This window comes from Lithobates pipiens, unplaced genomic scaffold, assembly GCF_037356315.1.
Source record: "Lithobates pipiens isolate NorthernLeopardFrog02 unplaced genomic scaffold, aLitPip1_a1.2 Scaffold_1, whole genome shotgun sequence".
NCBI lineage: Eukaryota > Metazoa > Chordata > Amphibia > Anura > Ranidae > Lithobates > Lithobates pipiens.
Genome location: NW_027507685.1, coordinates 107,081,857 through 107,101,132, shown reverse-complemented (window position 1 = coordinate 107,101,132; position 19,276 = coordinate 107,081,857). Strand labels below are relative to the sequence as shown.

The following is a 19,276-nucleotide window of genomic DNA, read 5'->3' as shown; positions in this document are numbered from 1 at the left end:
ACGCACATCAGTGTCACCTCATTAGTGCCCATCAGTGCAGCCTCATCAATGCACATCAGTGCCTCCTCATCAGTGCCCATCAGTACAGCCTCATCAGTGTCTATCAGTGCAGCCTCATCAGTGCAGCCTCATCAGTGCCACCTCATAAGTGCTAATCAGTGTTGCCTCATCAGTGCCGCCTCATAAGTGCCCATCAGTGCTGACCCCATCAGTACCCATCAGTGCAGCCTCATCAGTGCCCATCAGTGCAGCCTCATCAGTGCCGCCTAAGTGCCCATCAGTGCAGCCTTATTAGTGCCCATTAATGTCTAGCAGTGAGACCCCTTTCACACCAGGGCGTTTTGCAGGCGCTATAGCGTTAGAAATAGCGCCTGCAAAACGCCCTAAAGAAGCTGCACCATTGTGTGTAGTGTGAAAGCCCCGAGGGCTTTCACACTACAGCGGTGCGCTGGCAGGACGTCAGAAAAAAGTCCTGCCAGCAGTTTCTTTGGAGCGGTGAAGGAGCGGTGTGTTTACCGCTCCTCCACCGCTGCTGCCCATTGAAATCAATGGGGCAGCGCTGTAATGCCGCCGGCAAAACGCCGCTATTGCGGCATATTGCCGGCGGTTTTAACCCTTTCGCGCCCGCTAGCGGGGGGGTAAAAGCGCCCCGCTAGCGGCCGAAATGCGCCGCAAATCCGCCGCAAATCCAGCGGTAAAACGCCGCTAAAAATAGCGGCGTTTTACCGCCGACGCAAGGTGCGGTGTGGTGTGAAAGGGGTCTTTAGGAGAAAAATTACTTATTCTGAAAATTTTATAACAGAAAAATTTCATTATTATTATCTTTTTTGCCCCCAGGGTTTTGTTTTTGTTTGTTTAGGAAACAATAAAAAACCTGGTAGCAATAAAACACCACCAAAAGAAAGCTCTATCTATCTATCTAAAAAAAAAAAAGTGATAAAAATGTAGTTTGAGCTCAGTGTAGCATGACCGCGCAATTGTCATTCAGAGTGTGAGAGCACTGGAAGCTGAAAATTGGCCTGGGCAGGAACGGGGTGAAAGTGCCTAATATTGAAGTGGATAAGCACCTGGATTTGACTTGATATCAGCCTTTTGCAGTCTCTGTACATCAGAGCTCAGACTGGAAGAGCAAGAAGCAGCAAAAGGAGCCAATCTCGTAATACAAAAGAACATGGTGACAGGAGGAGAAAAGCAAAGGGCCAGAAAGAGGAGTTGATCAGTCTGCTGCTCCTCCTTTCACTGTCCACTCAAGAGCTGGGGGTGGGACAAGACCTGTACGTGCTTCTTAACTGCGGGTGAGGGGGGAAAAAAAATCAGGTCGCCTTCCCTGACGGACAGGGCTGCGCTGTGTGGCAGAGCTGTAAAAATCTCAGGACTGGATAGACAAAAATACAAACCCTTTGGCAGGTTAAATGTATATATATATATATATATATATATATATATATATATATGGTTTACTGGACACATATATATGATTAGTTTATTTATTTAACTGCTTAAGGACCGCCTCACGCCAATATACGTCGGCAGAATGGCACGGCTGGGCAAAATCACGTACCGGTACGTGATTCTTTAAGTGCCCAGCCTTGGGTGGGGAGCGCGCTGCCGGCGGCGTGCTCCCGACCCAGTCCTGAGCTCCGTGACCGTGGCCGCGGGACCAGCGGACCCGATTGCCGCTGGTGTCCCACGATCAGGTCACAGAGCTGAAGAATGAGGAGAGGTCTGTGTAAACAAACCTCTACCTGTCCTTCCCTGTGTGGCTGCCACCGATCGTCTGTTCCGTTTTACAGGGAAGGACGATCAGTGATGTCACATGCCAGGCCACGCCCCCTACAATAAAAAAAAAACACATAACGTCATACATAACCCCTCCCCGCCCCCTAGTGGTTAACTCCTTCACTGCCAGTGCCATTTACACAGAAATCAGTGCATTTAAATAGCACTAATTGCTGTATAAATGACAATGGTCCCAAAAATGTGTCAAAAATGTCCGATGTGTCCGGCCTAATGTCGCAGTCACAATAAAAATCGCTGATCGCTGTCATTACTAGTATAAAAATGTTTTTTTATAAAAATGCTATAAAACTATCCCCTATTTTGTAAACGCTATAACTTTTGCGCAAACCAATCAACAATCGCTAATTGCGATTTTTTTTTTACCAAAAATATGAGAAGAATATGTATCGGCCTAAACTGATTTTTTATTTATTTTTGGGGAATATTTATTATAGCAAAAAGTAAAAAATATAGAATTTTTTTCAAAATTGTCGCTCTCTTTTTGTTTATAGCGCAAAAAATAAAAACCGCAGAGGTGATCAAATACCACCAAAAAAAAACTCTATTTGTGGGAAAAAAAGGACACCAATTTTGTTTGGGAGCCACGTTGCACGACCGCGCAATTGTCAGTTAAAGCGACGCAGTGCTGAATGGCAAAAAGGGGCCTGGTCCTTTGGCTGCAAATTGGTCCGGGGCTTAAGTGGTTAATATTTTTTTTGTAGGATCACATTGCTATATTAAGGTTGATGGTAGCGCTTTATTCATTTTTTATATATTTATTTTTTTGTGATATCAGCACATAACACAATAATAGCAGTCACTATCATTTGTTCATCTTAATATAATTTTTGGTTCACAATTTGATATAATCATTCACATCAACGCTTTAGTAATTTTTATACAAAAAGAAAAGCCACACTTCATGCCACCATCTAAAAAAAAAAATCAAGAACAGATTAGAAACAAAGTAATGTCAACATATCGGTCTAGGAAGGGTTTCAAAGCCATTTCTAAGGCTTTGGAACTCCAGCAAACCACGGGGAGCGCCATTTTCCAGAAATGGAGATAACTTGGAACAGTGGTGAACCTTCCCAAGAGAGGCCGGCCAACCAAAAATTACTCCAAGAGCATGACGAGGAATCATCCAAGGAGGTCATAAAAGAACCCAGAACATCATCTAAAGACCTGCAGGCCTCACTTGCCTCAGGTAAATTCAGTGTTCATGATTCAACAATAAGAAAGAGACTGGGCAAAAATGGCGTCCATGGTAGAGTTCAAAGGCCAAAGCCAATGCTGACCAAAAGCCAAAGCCACTGCTGACCAAAAAAGAACATGAAGGCTCATCTCACATTTACCAAAAAACATCTGGATTATCCCCAAGACTTTATCCACAAGACTAGGCAAATATTCTGTGGTCTGATGTTGACAAAAACTTAACTTTTTGGAAGGTGTGCGCCCTGTTACATCTGGCATAAAACTAATACAACATTTCATAACCAGAACATCATACCAACAGTCAGACATGGTGGTGGTAGCGTGATGGTCTGGGGCTGCTTAGCAGCTTCAGGACCTGGATGACTTACCATAATTGATGGAACCATGAATTCTGAGCTCTACCAGAAAATCCTAAAGGAGAATGTCCGGCCATCAGTTCATGACCTCAAGCTCAAGTGCACTTGGGTTATGCAGCAGGAAAATGATCCGAAACACAACGGCAAGTCTACCTCCAAATGGTTCAAACAAAGCAAAATTTAGGTTTTGGAGTGGCCTAGTCAAAGCCCGGACTTAAATCTGCCATAAAACTAATACAGCATGTCATAACAAGAACATCATAGCAACAGTTAGACATGGTGGTGGTAGCGTGATGGTCTGGGGTTGCTTTGCAGCTTCAGGACCTAAACGACTTACCATAACTGATGGAACCATGAATTCTGAGCTCTACCAGAAAATCCTAAAGGAGAATGTCCGGCCATCAGTTCATGACCTCAAGCTCAAGTGTACTTGGGTTATGCAGCAAGACGATCCAAAACACAACAGCAAGTCCCCCTCCAAATGGTTCAAACAAAGCAAAATGTACGTTTTGGAGCGGCCTAGTCAAAGCCCGGACTTAAATCCAATTGAGATGCTGCATCAGGACCTTAAAAACAGGCCGTTTATGCTGGAAAACCCTCCAATGTGGTTGAATAAAAACAATTCAAAGTGGGCCAAAATTGCTCCACAGCGATGTGAGGGACTCATTGCCAGTTATCACAAGCGCTTGATGTGCAGTTGTTGCCGCCAAGGGTGGCACAAACAGTTATTAGGTTTAGGGGGAAATTCGTTTTTTCACATAAAGCCAGGCAGGTTTGGACAGCTTTTTTGCCGTAATAAATGAAACCATTATTTAAAAAAAAAAAAAACGCATTTTGTATTTACTCAGGTTATCTTTGCGTAATAATAAAATTTGATCAAAGTGAATTGAAGTGTGACAAACATGCAAAAAAAATATTAAATCAGAAAGGGGGCAAATACTTTTTCACAGCATTGTATATATAAAATTTGTAGCACCAATGTCTGAGTTATTCCCCTGAGTCGGTTTCACTGAGGATGGTTTTTAGTACTTCCCTCTACACACGCTGACACTTTGTTCTTCAGTAATTTACTCAGAATATTGCACCATGTACAGCTTGGAACAGCACGCTTATAGTCAGAACCTGACCTAAGTTTGAACAGATATTTAGTTAGTTATATATATGGCTTGCTGGCGTTTGTGTACTGCTTAGCTGCATAAAAGTGCAGGATAACCTACTTGGACAGTTCATGAGTGCCCCTGCCTTGTGCATGGTTTTGGTATGGTGCCCCCTGGCAGGTGTTTCAGCGCTCACCCAAGGTACAGCGGCCAAGTACCATTTGGTCTTCACTAGAGATCCTGATGGTGGAGATGGGCTGCAAACCCTACTGCCCCCCCCCCCCCCCCGGTGTTACTTTCTGCGACGTGTGGCGCTCAGGATCCTACCACCAAGGGGTTGTGCTAGAACAGGTCTACGGTGCAAAAACTGTTCCTGATGCAGTGGACAAATCAGTAGCCAGCCAGAGGTTATTTCAGGTGGCGCACAAAAGGGTAGTCAGGTCCCAGGTGAGGTTGTGCCAGGTGAGAGTAGTCAGGTCCAGCAGAGTTCAAGACTGGAGAAAGTTGAGAAAGTAGTTAGGTTCAGGCAAGAGTGTAGTCAGGTCCAGGCAGAGGCCGTGGCAGGTGGCAGACGAGACAGTAGTCAGATTCAGGCAGGGGTTGAGGCAGGTGGCAGGCAAGAAAGAGGTTCAGTCCGGGAAGTGGTTTAGGCAGGTGGCAAGTGAGAGAGCAATCAGGCCCAATGGTTGTGGCAGGGGGCAGGTAAGAAAGTAGTTAGACCCAGGCAGGGGTCGTGGCAGGTGAGACAGTAGTCAGATCCAGGCAGGGCTCGAAGCAGGTGGCAGGCAAGCGGAGTCCAATCCAGCAGGGGTTGTGGCAGGTGGCAGGCAAGAGAGTAATCAGGTCCAAGCGGGGGTTGGGGCAAGGAGCAGCCAAGAGAGTAGTCAGATCCAGACAAGGATTATGTCAATGGTAAATAAAAGAGTAGTGGGGTTCGGGAAAGGTAGTCGCAGGCAGCAAACAGGAGAGTAGTCGGGTCATGTGACGGGCAGAGGCTGTGGCAGGTAACATACAAGAGAGTAGTCAGGTCCAAGAAGGCTTTTTGGTAGGAGGCAAACAAGAAAATAATTATGTCCAGGCAGGGGTCAGAGCAGGGGTAAACAAGAGAGTAGTCAGGTTAGGGCAGAGAAAGTGACAGATAGCAAACAGAGAGTATTCAGGTCTAGTGGGAGGTCATAACAAGCAACAGATGAAAGTAGTCAGGTCCAGGCAAGGATGCAGACAAGAGAGTGTGCAGATGGCAGACAAGAGAGTGAGCAGGTTCAGCCAGGGGTCGAGGTAGGCTTCAATCAAGATGGTAGTTAGGTCCAGACAGAGGTCATAGCAGGCAGCAGGCAAGAGAGTAGTCAGGTCTAGCAAGATGAGGCAGAAGAAGAGCAAGAGGGTAGTCAGGTGAAGGCAGGGTTCCAAGCATACGGCAGGCAAGAAAAGCAGTCAGGTCCAGATTGGGGGTCTTGGCAGGAAGCAGGCAAGAGAGTAGTCAGGTCTAGGGAGAGGTCATAACAAGCAACAGATTAACGAGTAGTCAGGTCCAGGCAGGGGTTGAAGCAGGTGGCAGACGAGAGAGTGAGCAAGTTCAGCCAGGGATCGAGGTAGGCAGCAATCAAGATGGTAGTCAGGTCCAGGCAGAGGTCATAGCAGGCAAGAGAGTAGTCAGGTCCAGCAAGATTTGAGGCAGGAGAAAAGCAAGAGGATAGTCAGGTGAAGGCAGGGTTCAAAGCAGATGGCTGGCAAGAAACGTAGTCAGGTCTAGGTACAGGTATTGGCAGGCAGCAGGCAAAAGATTAGTCAGGTCAATTGGGGTTGTCAACAAACAGGCAAGTGGCAGGTATTAACTCTTTAGTTCTAGGGTAGCTGAGGATTGGCCACATAACCAGCCACGTCAAAAGCTGGAGCCTGGTCAGAGGATACAGCAACCTTACTGAGAATTCTGGAAGCTCCGGAGATCATCAAGGTCCTAAGGATCCTACAAGGAATCCTGGAACATCCGGAAGGGATCCTGTGGTTACTGTAACTACTACTACTGTGCTACCAGCTGAATCAGCAGCCCCCCCCCCCCCATACAAAATGTTACCCTTTTCTGTAAAGTACCTGCATGTCCTATCAACCCAAGAGGCAAAGTGCATTTATAAAGACAAATGATATCAGATATCATTGTGATATAGATATCATTGTGCAGGTAATACGGGCTGTGACAAATGGATTTCTTATATGAAGAATCCCACCAAAAAAGTTTCTTACCCCTCTTTCGAAGTCATATTCATAATAGGTGATCTTGCTCTCGGTGAGTACAAATAACCTCTTCTTGTAGTTGAGGGGTGATGTCTTCCGCTTCTGTTGAGATCGCTTTAGGAAAATACTCTCCAGGATACTAGGCACTGCAGAGGCCATGGTGCTGAAAAGTCTCCGGCAAGACCGTTCCCCAATTTAAACCTTTAAGAAAAAAGAAAAAATAAGATTTGATTTGGTGATGGACGAATCTGCTTGGGTTCGATCTGCGATACATTTTGGCAAACACATCCAAAAATTTGCACATTTCAGCAAGCACATCCAAAAATGTGAACATTTCGGCAAGCACGTCCAAAAATTTGCACATTTCGGCAAGCCTGTCCAAAAATTTGCACATTTCGGCAAGCACGTCTAAAAATGTGAACATTTCGGCAAGCACGTCCAAAAATTTGCACATTTCAGCAAGCACGTCCAAAAATTTCCACATTTTGGCAAACAAGTCAAAAATTAGCAAATTACAAATTTTACTGCAAACTCTTTTAAAGTCAACAAGGGGCAGAGTTCAGACTTAATCAAATGTCCCGCTTTAGCAAACTGCGTACACACCGGCTCCATACTGAAATGTCTCTTCTGCAATAAAATAAACCTACCTACCGGCTTGCTGCCTTCTGTGGCATGTAACAAGAATTGAAATTGTAGTGCCATACCACTGCTACAGTCAGGGCTGTCTTTAATATTGATTGGACCCTGGGCAAAAATTTTCTTAGGGCCCCCCCTCCCCCCATGCAATTTCGTTTTTCACCTTCTCTGAGACATACAATAAATAGCAGCTAGACTTAACCACTTGACCACTGGGCACTTAAACACCCTTAATAACCAGACCAATTTTCAGCTTTCGGTGCTCTCGCATTTTGAATGACAATTACTCAGTCATGCAACACTGGACCTATATGAAATTTTTGTCCTTTTTTTCACACAAATAGAGCTTTCTTTTGGTGGTATTTAATCACCGCTGGGTTTTTTTTTTTTGTGCTATAAAAGAAAAAATACCGAAAATTCTGTAAAAAAACGAATTTTTCTTTGTTTCTGTTAGAAAATTTAGCAGATTAGTAATTTTTTCTTCATAAATTTTGGCCAAAATTTATACTACTACATATCTTTGGTAAAAATAAGTACAAATTGGTGGATATTATTTGGTCTTTGTGAAAGTTATAGAGTCCACAAGCTATGGTGCCAATATCTGAAAATTGATCACACCTGAAGGATGACGGCCTATTTCAATTCTTGAGACCCTAACATGCCAGAAAAGTACAAATACCCCCCAAATGACCCCTTTTTGGAAAGAAGACATTCCAAGGTATTTAGTAAGAGGCATGATGAGTTTTTTGAAGTTGTCATTTTTTCCCACAATTCTTTGCAAAATCAAGATTCTTTTTACTTTTTTTTCACAAAATTGTCATATTATCAGGTTATTTCTCACACACAGCATATGCATACCACAAATTACACCCCAAAACACATTCTTCTATTACTCCCGAGTATGGTGATACCACATGTGTGAGACTTTTACACAGCGTGGCCACATACAGAGGCCCAACATGCATGGAGCGCCATCAGGTGTTCTGGAGCACCCAGGACAATTCTGACATTTCTCTCCTACATGTAAAAATCATAATTTATTTGCTAGAAAATTACATAGAACTCCAAAACATTATATATGTTTTTTTAGCAAACACCCTGGAGAATACAATGGTGGTCTTTGCAACTTTTTATCTTGCACGGTATTTGCGCAGTAATTTTTCGAATGCTTTTTTTTGGAAAAAAAACTGTTTTGTGCTTAAAAAAAAAAAAAACACAGTAAAGTTAGCCCAATTTTTGCATAATGTGAAAGATGAAGTTACGCTGAGTAAATAGATACCTAATATGTCACTCTTCAAAATTGCACACGCTCGTGGAATGGCGGCAAACGTCGCTACTTAAAAATCCCCATAGGCGACGATTTACATTTTTTTTACTGGTTATATGTTTTGAGTTACAGAGGAGGTCTAGGGCTAGAATTATTTCTCTCGCTCTAACGTTCGCAGCGATACCTCACATGTGTGGTTTGAACACCGTTTTCATATGTGGGCGGGACTTACGCATGCGTTCGCTTCTGCATGCGAGCACATGGGGACAGGGGCGCTTTAAAAAAAAACATTTTTTTTTATTGTTCATTTTACTTTATTTATTTTAGTTTGACATTTTTTTCCCCAAAAATAATTTTTTTGATCACTTTTATTCCTATTACAAGGAATGTAAACATCCCTTGTAATAGGAATATGGCATGACAGGTCCTCTTTACAGTGAGATGTGGGGTCAATAAGACCCACATCTCACCTCTAAGCTGGGAAGCCTGAAAAAAAAAAAGATTCTGGCTTTGATCGTATTAGCGATTCGGTAGAAGCACCGGAGGGCGGAGGGCGGCGGGAGATGTCTATGGCTGGGTATTGCAGGGTATCACCGACTATGGCTGGGTATCTCAGAGCATGGTGTTGCAGAGTACTGCGTTGCAGAGCATTGCAGGGTATTGGCGGGTGTTGCAGAGCATTGCAGAGTGTTGCAGGGTATTGGCGGGTGTTGCAGAGCATTGCAGAGTGTTGCAGGGTATCGGCGGGGGTTGCAGAGCATTGCAGAGTGTTGCAGGGTATCGGCGGGGGTTGCAGAGCATTGCAGAGTGTTGCAGGGTATCGGCGGGGGTTGCAGAGCATTGCAGAGTGTTGCAGGGTATTGGCGGGTGTTGCAGAGTGTTGCAGGGTATTGCAGAGCGTTGCGGAGTGTTGCAGGGCATTGCGGAGTGTTGCAGGGCATTGCGGAGTGTTGCAGGGCATTGCGGAGTGTTGCAGGGCATTGCGGAGTGTTGCAGGGCATTGCGGAGTGTTGCAGGGCAATGCGGAGTGTTGCAGGGCAATGCAGAGTGTTGCAGGGCAATGCAGAGTGTTGCAGGGCATTGCAGAGTGTTGCAGGGCATTGCAGAGTATTTGCAGGGAATTGCAGAGTATTTGCAGGGAATTGCAGAGTAATGCAGAGTATTTGCAGGGAATTGCAGAGTAATGCAGAGTATTTGCAGGGAATTGCAGAGTAATGCAGAGTATTTGCAGGGATTTGAGGGGTTAATTTTCGGTGAGCAGCGATGTGGGCACTGCAGATGCAGCCCACATCGCTGCTGACACCGATCTCTTCCCCCTCCGCTGTACCGATCGGTACAGAGAGGGGGAGGGAGGAACCGGCGTCATAACATGACGCCGGCTTGTTTACAAGTGATCACTCCGTCATTTGACGGAGCGATCACGTGGTAAACGGCCGCGATGAGCGGCCGTTTACCGTGATTCGTGATGCGCCGGGTCCACTGGACCCAGCGGTCACGGATGCTCTCGTGTGCGCGCCCCAGGGGGCGCGCGAGAGCAGAATTCTGGGAGGCCGTTAATTAACGGCCTCTTAGAGTTAAACAACCGCCCTGATGCCGTTAATCGGCAATGGGCGGTTGTTAAGTGGTTAAAATCAGTTTACTGTATCAGATTAGGCAGCAATTGCGATTGGTTTCCAGAGGTTACAGCATATCATTACTGCTTACTGACTGGTTGCTAGAGGTTACAGCACTCCTTAAGGCTCACTCATTAGTTGCTAGAGGTTACAGCACATTTCTGCTTGTTGATTGGCTGCTAGAGATTGCTGTACAGTAATACTGCTCACTGGTTGCTATAGGTTACAGCACAACTTGTCCTCACTGCAGGGGGGCATGATATACCTATGAATGCTGCCTTTATTTACATATCAATGCAGTTGGCCTCAGCTATTTACATATGCATGTCACTGCTATTTACATATGAATGCCAGTATTTACATGTAAACACAAGTCTGCAGGTGAGTCATCTGTACACAACAATAATGCAGAGCTGGGCAGCATTAGTAGCAGCACAAGACTAAAACTTCAAGGAACAAGGGAATGTAAACTGGGATAGTTGGCAAGTATGAGGCAGCTGCTTTGGGCCCCACAACAATGACAGGGCCCAGGGCAACTGCCCCTTTTGCCCTGCCTTAAAGACGGCCCTGGCTACGGTGCAGATAAAACTTTATTCCTTTAACCACCTGTCGACCATATAACATAGATACGGCAAGGCGGATCTGCTGCACCAGATCACGTACTAGGTACGTGATCCGACACTTACGGTAGGGAGTGTGCATGCGCCACCGGTGCCCTGCCCATGCTATGATTAACATAGTGGATTACCGCCGGGTGTAATGGATTTTCTTTCCCTGCAGAAGTTCCATTACTTGCCTTAGTAAAAGCACCGCACACAGTACAACAAAACACTGGCTGGGAAGACATTTAACACTTTGATCGCCCTGGATGTTTAACCCAATTCCAGCCAGTGTCATTAGTAGAGTGACAGTGCATGTTTTTAGCACTGACCACTGAATTAGTGTCACTGGTTCCAAAAAAAATGTCAGTTAGCGTCCAAATGTTCACCGCAATATCGCAGTAAGTCGCAGATCGCCGCCATTACCAGTAAACAAAAATAAAAAAAATACAAAAAATTTAATGATAGGCATTGATTACTGCATTATGTATGATAGGCAATAATGATCACCATATGCACTACATTATGTATGATTATTGCCATTTTTATATACATTATGTAGGGTAAGTATTGATTATTGCCATATCCACTACATTATGTATGATAGGCATTAATTATTGCCATATCAACTACATTATGTATGATAGGCATTGATTATTACCATATCAACTACATTATATATGATAAGTATTGATTATTGGCATATCAACTACATTATGTATGATAAGTATTGATTATTGCCACATCAACTACATTATGTATAATCAGCATTGATTATTGTCATGTCTACTACACTATGTATGATAGGCATTGATTATTGCCATATCCAATACATTATGAATGATACGTATTGATTATTGCCATATCAACTACATTATGTATGATAAGCATTTATTATTGCCAAATCTACTACATTATGTATGATAGGCTTTTATTATTGCCATATGAACTAAATTATATATGATAAGTATTGATTATTGCCATATCAACTACATTATGTATGATAGGCATTGATTATTGCCATATCAACTACATTATGTATAATCAGCATTGATTATTGCCATATCAACTACATTATGTATGATAAGTATTGATTATTGCCATAAAAACTACATTATGTAGGATAGCCGGTAATGATCACCATATCTTACTACACTATTGCCATTTAGGAAGTTGCCATTATCTCTGCAGCTCTTATCTATGATTGTCCTACCTACTATATATGTATACTGTCAGTATCTGCCATCTCTACACTGCAATAGAAAAGGGCAAGAAATGCTGAAATAAAACGATTAACAAAAAAAAATCGGTCAGTTACTTACAGCACCACATGGGACTTTCCTAGGCGCCGAAGCTCATGGCCCCATTCTCCGTCTATCGGAGGTTGTATTAGGCAAAGGACACCATTTAGACTGAGACTCTGCTGTGTTATTTCTTTCTTTTTTTTTTCACAATCCTCCCAGTTCCTCTTTTTAGTTTCCTGTGTCAGCACTGGCTTAGTTTCGCTAGTTATCATTACAACATAACAGATACGGTTCTGTATTGGCAACATGAATCTCTATAATAGTTGTATAACAAGCATTCTTGTAAAAAAAATATATTTTTTTTGCTTGTGTTCTTCTTTCTTTTTTTTTTTTTTTTTATATTTTTACATTCATAATTAGTCTATACAACCCTATTAAGTGCAATATAACTGGTAACAATGGACCAATAGTGACAGCTGACTGGTTACCAAGGCTTCAAAAGGTGTAAATCCAGCCATTTCCTGCAATAGAAGACTCTACATTTAAAAGAATAAAAATATAAAGTATATAAAAAAACAAAACAAAAAAAAAAACTGTATTGTAAAAAGAAATTAAAATGGTATTAAACCTTCATTGTTTTTTCCCTTAAAATAATAAACAGGTCATACTTATCCTGCTCTGTGCAATGCTTTTGCCCAGCAATTGCATCCACGGTGCCCATCAAATACAGTGACTGTGCCCATCAAATACAGCGACTGTGCCCAGCAAATGCAGCCACCGTACCCATCAATTGCAGCCACCGTGCCCATCAAATGCAGCCACTGTGCCCATCAGAGGTAGCCACTGTGGCCATCAGTTGCAGCCACTGTGCCCATGAAATGCAACCAATGTGCCCATCAATCAGGTGAAGGGCATCAGACCCGCGCTACCCGATTGGCGGAGAGTCAGTTGAGTGTTAGAAAGGCAAATATTCACTTGCTTTTCTAACACACCTGGGTGGGCTCCGAGTACAATGATCTGCACTCTGAGTTCACCTTTTTTTGAAGCCTATTAGAGCCCTGCCTCTGGAATTCAGGCACCCGGCACCCTGAAAGGGGCCGGACGCCTGAATAGGGGGTGGCCGTCGCAGCCATGGATAGTTTCATAGTTTCATAGTTAGTAAGGTTGAATAAAGACACCAGTCCATCCAGTTCAACCTGAGTGAGTGTCTACCCCTATCCCTGTACATTGCACACTCACATTGGTCCCTACCCTCAAGGAGCCCACAATCTAAGGTCCCCATTCATATACTAAGGCCAATTTTGGTCAGAAGCCAATTAACCTACCTGCATGTCTTTGGAGTGTGGGAGGAAACCGGAATACGGAGGAAACCCATGCAGGCACAGGGAGAACATGAAAACTCCAGGCAGGTAGTGTCGTGGTTGGGATTTGAACCAGCGACCCTTTTACTGCTAGGTGAGAGTGCTAACCACTACACCACTGTGCCGCCCGTAAATGCATGAATGAATCTATCCATTCTACACAGAAGAGGTGGCTGGAGAGAGGGGTGGCACCCGTGCGCCCATAATGGACAGGGCTGCCCCTGTTGTGAAGTGAAAAAAGGTTTTGCTTCACTTTAATGACATTTTTTTTTTTAAAGGTGTTTGTCTTTACATATATGTATAGTGCAATCAGCATCTTAATTCAGACAGTGAATAAATGACAGATTAAGCAGTCTGGATAAAACATAAATACCTCAAAAAACCGAAACTAACACCATTCACACATACTCGTTCACACTTACAGCAGTATATTTCCAGAAACCCATACGCAGTAGAGGAATCTCTATACATTTGTGTAGACGTATATACAGTGGCATCACTAGGGTTGGTGTCACCCGGTGCGGTAAAACATAATATCACCCTCATGCCCCCCCGGCACCAAACAGTCTAGTGCATTGGAGCTGCTTAATCTGCTACAATGGATGGAGCTGGGATGGGATCGGGGGAATGTATGGAGCCAGAATGGGATCGAGGGGGATAGATGAAGCCAGGATGGGATTGAGGGGGTGGATGGAGCCGAGGATGGGATCGGGGTGGGTGAGAGGGAGCAGGGATGGGATCTGGGAGTGGATGGAGGCGGGGTGGGATTGGGGGAAGGTGGATGGAGCCCGAATGGGATTGGGGGGAGGTGGATGAAGCCAGGATGAGATTAGGTGGGTAGATGGAGCTGGGATGGTATCAAGGGGAGGTTGATGGAGCCATGATCAGATCAGGGAGGTGGATGGAGCTGGGATGGACTCAGGGGGGTGGATGGATCTGGGATGGGATCAGGGGAGTGGATGGAGCTGGGGTAGGATCGGGGGGAAGGTGTATGGAGCCGGGATGGGATCTGGGGGGGTGGATGGAGTGGAGATGGTATCAAGGGGAGGTGGATGGAGCCAGGATGGGATCATGGGGGTGGATGTAGCTGGGATGGGATCTGGGGGGGGTGGATGGAGCTGGGATGGGATCTGGGGGTGGATGGAGCCGGGATGGGATCTTTGATTTGGTGGAGGGTAGAGGATATGTGCTAGGGGGTGCATTGTAAGGGGAGAGGAATTGTGCTGGGGGGGCCAAATTTCAAATCTGCCCCCCCCTTCTACTTCTAGCAAAAGTCCTCTTTAACCCCCAAAAAGCACCCCCTAGTACCTATCCTCTAACTCCCCCCTCTAAAATCACTCTTGGCAGCATAATTGTTACCTGCCAGTGATCACCCCCCCCAATTACCATGTCCCCCTTCTCAGCATAATACTCCTGTTATTACATACCTTAGGGCAGGTTCTGTAGCGTAGTGCCCCACTTCCTCTGCTCTTCCCAGCCTGTGTACTTGAAACATCAAAGCACCCTGTCTCTCTGCCTCACTTCCCCCCCCCCCCCCCCACTCTCTCTTCCCACACTTCGTGTGGAGCAGAGAACATCCCGGAAGGGAAGAAGGGAGCTGCTAATCTCTGACCCACACAATGCGGTGCCAGTCTGAGGCAAGCCTGGTGTCACCCTCTGCAGGTGTCAGCCAGGTGCGGGCCGCCCTCCCCCCCCCGCACCCCCATAGCAACACCACTGCGTATATATCAAGTATTGATCACTCAATCACAGTAGCATACCACTTCACTGAGAAAGCTGTGAAGAGAGGACATCCCCCCCCCTCCACCCCAGAAGTCCTCCGAGATGTCTAGCCACGGTTGCCATATTTTGGTGAACTTCTTAGGGCATGCCCTGCTTTTATATATCAATTTGAATTTGGGGAGGATCCCATGTACAATGCAGAAATAAGCGTGGGCCGAAAGGGGGCCCATTTCCTTCCAATGTAGTAATCAAATCGTATCAAAGTCCTGGCATGAGTGCGAGGAACATGGTCATTTAAAACCCCCAAAAGTCCAACCTCCATGGGTATGAGGTATCGGTAAATGTAGTTTGTGATTGAAAAAAAAGCAAACAAATCCTTCCAAAGGGTTGCAAGGTCCAGAGCAACCTCCGGGTGGCACAGGAGGGCCGATCGACGATCCGGCTCTTCCGGCGGCTAGTGACAGACTGAATTTTTAACTTGTAAACATCAAATGTCAAAAATAGGCTAATGCCGTGTACACACGATTGGACTATCCGGCGGACTTAGTCAATTAGATCGTGTGTGGGCTCCAGCAGACTTTTTCTTCCCAAAAGTCCGGCAGACTGGCTTCAAAATTGTCCGCCGGACTCGGCTTTTAGCAGACAATCCGTTCGTCTGTGTGCTACTCTGGCAGACTAAAAGCGACGCTAGGGCAGCTATTGGCTACTGGCTATGAACTTCCTTATTCTACGTCATCACGTTCGAATCCGCCGGACTTTTGGAGTGTGTGGCCAAGTCTGCCCGCTTGAAAGTCCGTCGGATTGTCCGCCGGCATTAGTCATGAAAAGGTTAAACAACCTAGCTGGTGTATAGTGTAAATGATTTATAAACTTAAACTGAGAGATCAGCTGTGCTAATGATATCCTGAAAAATATATCTCCATTGCCTCTTCCCAATCCTCTTCAGAAAGCTCAGGCATAGACAATTGCAATTTACATTGAGAATTCTGAAAGGGATCAGCTCCCGTCACCTGTAGGCGTCCATAAAAGGCCATCACTAGTTTGTTCATTTCTAGGAACGACAGGAGGTCCTCAGTAGAAGATTCTGTGAGCTCTATGGTCAGTGACCCAAATTGTGCCCAAAGAGCATGCTGTAATAAAAGATATTTGAACAAGAATTTGTTGTGAAGACCATATTTAAGTCTAAACTCTTGTACACACGGTCGGGCATTCCAACGGAAAATGTCCGATCGGACTGTGTTGTCGGATAATCCGACTGTGTGCGGGCTCCATCGGACCGCAAATTTTAGAGCTGGGCTATAAAACTTTCTGACAACATGATCCGATCGGACTTTGTCCGACTGTGTGTAGAGAATTCCGATCGGACAAAGTGCCACGCATGCTCAGATCAAACTCCTAGACCAAAGCTATTGGCTACTAGCCTGAACGTAGTCCCGTCGTAACGAAATTACATCATCACGTTATGTACGATCGGATTTTCCGACAACTTTGTCCGACCGTGTGTATGCAACACAAGTTTCGGACAAAATCCGATTTTGTTGTCGGAATGTCCGACCGTGTGTACAAGGGCTAAGTGTTTTAAAAGATAGTAGGGTATTCTCCTCAATTATATGAAAAAGGTGTGTAATTCCAAAAAAGGGCCCATCAAGTGCGGGTGGCCTGAGAGCTCAGAAATATTTGGATTCCGCCACAGGGGAGCCTGTGGCGAGATATCTGGTAAGGACTGTGTCAGCGTTTTCCCCGCCTCCCTCCAAACCATAAAGCAAACCTCAACAGGGGAGATACTGGAGCCTCCAGACCTTCTTGATCTGTGCATTCATCCCTCAATGAGGTAGGAGGTTAAAATAAGGTCAAAAGGAAGGCAGTGGTGGGAATTAGGGGGTCAGAGTGCAGCCAGTCATGGATATAGGTGAGATGGGAGGCGAGGAAACAATATCTTAGGTTCGGGCAAGCCAGGCCGCCCCACGACCTTTGCCGCTTGTAGGGAGTACCTGGCTATACGAGGTTGGCAACCATTCCAGATAAGAGGTGAAAAGGGCAGAGTCAAGTTTTGCAAAAAAAAAAATTTTTGTGAAAAAAAACAGGGAAGCCCTGAAGCAGCCTTTCTCAACCTTTTCAACACAGAGGAACCCTTGAAATAGTTCTCCGGTCTCGAGGAACCCCTGCGAAAAATGTATAAATCTACAACTCATGACACTTTCTGATGCGTACACACGATCAAACAATCCGGTGGAAAAGTCCGGCAAACTCAAGTCCGCCGGACAATCCGCCCGTGTGTAGCCTCCGGCAGATTTTTTTTTACCCAAAAGTACGGAGGACTAAGAAAGAATTTTTGCACTCCAATCTGTCCTCCAGACACGCTCCAGACAGTACGGCCGTGTGTGTGCTAGTCCGCCGTACTTTTGAAATGAACGGACTCGCCCACACACGCAGAGGAAAGTCCGCTCATATTGAGCGCGTCTCCAGGTAGCCAGGGCCAGCGAAGGAGACGTCGCTGGCCCCGTCACCTGGTATGGACTTAAAGGGGAACCTCTACTCCGAAAAATCGGCGTGGGGGTCCCCCCCTAGGCCTACATCAGACCCTTGTCCGAGCACGCTACCCGGCGGGCCAGGAAAGGGGGTGGGGACGAGCGAGCACCCCCCCTCCTGAGCCGTGCCAGGCCGCGTGCCCTCAACATGGGGAGTGCCTTGGGGAAGGGGGGGCCGCGCGGCCCCCCCACCCCAAAGCACCTTGTCCCCATGTTGAGGAGGACAAGGGCCTCTTCCCGACAACCCTGGCCGTTGGTTGTCGGGGTCTGCGGGCGGGGGGCTTATTGGAATCCGTGAGCCCCCTTTAATAAGGGGGCCCCCGGATACCGGCCCCCCACCCTATGTGAATGAGTATGGGGTACAATGTACCCCTACCCATTCACCTGTAAAAAAAAAGTTACAAAAAACACAACACACAAGGGTTAAAATAGTTTATTGCACAGCTCCGGGGGTCTATTGTCTTCGGGGGTCTTCTTGCCGGACTCCTCCGCTATCTTCTGCTAGCTCTTTTACTAGCGGAGGAGCCCGGCTTTCTTCTTCGCTGCCGCCCTCTTCTTCCGACTTCGGAGGTCCTGTCCCCCTCTTTGGTTCTTCTTGCCGGGCCACCGCGCCTTCTTCTAGCTCTTTTACAGGCGGTGGTTCCCGGTCTTCTGTCGCCGTCTTCTGTTCTTCTGTTCTCTTCTTCTCTTCTTTTCTTCTCTTCAGATGTTGCCTCGTCAATGTCTCTGCTCACAATGACGGGGAGGCGGCGCGCGGCGACGTATATAGGGACATCGGCGGATGATGTCCCCGCCCATTATGATGTCACAGTCCCAGCATCCTTATTTCATAAGTACGGCGGATAGTCCGGCGGACTTAGTACGCCATATTAGTCTGCTGAAAAAGTGCCGTGTGTGGGCAAGTAGCTCGTTCGGAAAGTCCGGCGGGAAGTCCGTCAGACTAAGTCCGCCGGATAGTTGGCTACGTGTGTACGTGGCATTCGTGTGATGGTCAGTGGGAGGAATGGTCCTTACATTTGTGGTCATTGGGAAGAATTTTCTTCTTAAAGATAGCTAAAAAGATCAATGGTGTCACTGGGGACTTATCTGAGAGGCAGAAATTGCCCAATGTGGAAGGGACCTCTAGCAACCTCTGGAGGAACCCTGGTTGACAATCATTGCCCTAAAGCAATAGAGGAATTTCAGTAAATTAAAAAAAAACATTTTTTAAATATAGTTATGCAACCAATTAGATTGAGGGGCAACGACGACCAGGTACGAAAAGTATCCGTCATCTGATGAACTATAGGGGCGACATTAAGTTCTTCATATCTAGAGAGGTCAGCATGTATCTGAATACCCAAGTACTTAAACGAGGGTGTTAGCTGGATACTGTATATATTTATAAGGAGAGGGGGGGACCATTAACAAAGGCTTGGTTTTTTTGCCCAGCCCACCCGAAGCCCTGAGACCGCACCAAACTCCTCCATAAGCTGTAATACTTTTTACATTTTAATTTTACATACATGCTCTGGTCCCATGGTGTACCTAAAAGTGGGGTATGCCTGTACATAAAGAAAATGGGGGGAAAAAAATGTAGAAGCATAAAAACGACTAAATAAATAAATACAAAACAAATAATAATAAT

The 19,276-nt window shown here is 45.6% G+C and overlaps 1 protein-coding gene across 1 annotated transcript in view; it reads right to left on the bottom strand.

Annotated features, from left to right (window-relative positions):
• The window catches only part of BTK (Bruton tyrosine kinase), an 88,710-nt gene extending 76,482 nt beyond the window's left edge, over positions 1 to 12,228 (bottom strand). Inside the window, exons 1-2 of the mRNA XM_077471048.1 lie at positions 12,117 to 12,228; positions 6,689 to 6,880 (exon numbers count right to left, since the gene is read on the bottom strand). Of these exons, the coding sequence (XP_077327174.1) occupies positions 6,689 to 6,838 (150 nt within the window). The 5' untranslated portion in view covers positions 6,839 to 6,880; positions 12,117 to 12,228. The remainder of the gene's footprint in view (positions 1 to 6,688; positions 6,881 to 12,116) is intronic.
• Positions 12,229 to 19,276: the final 7,048 nt, after the last annotated feature.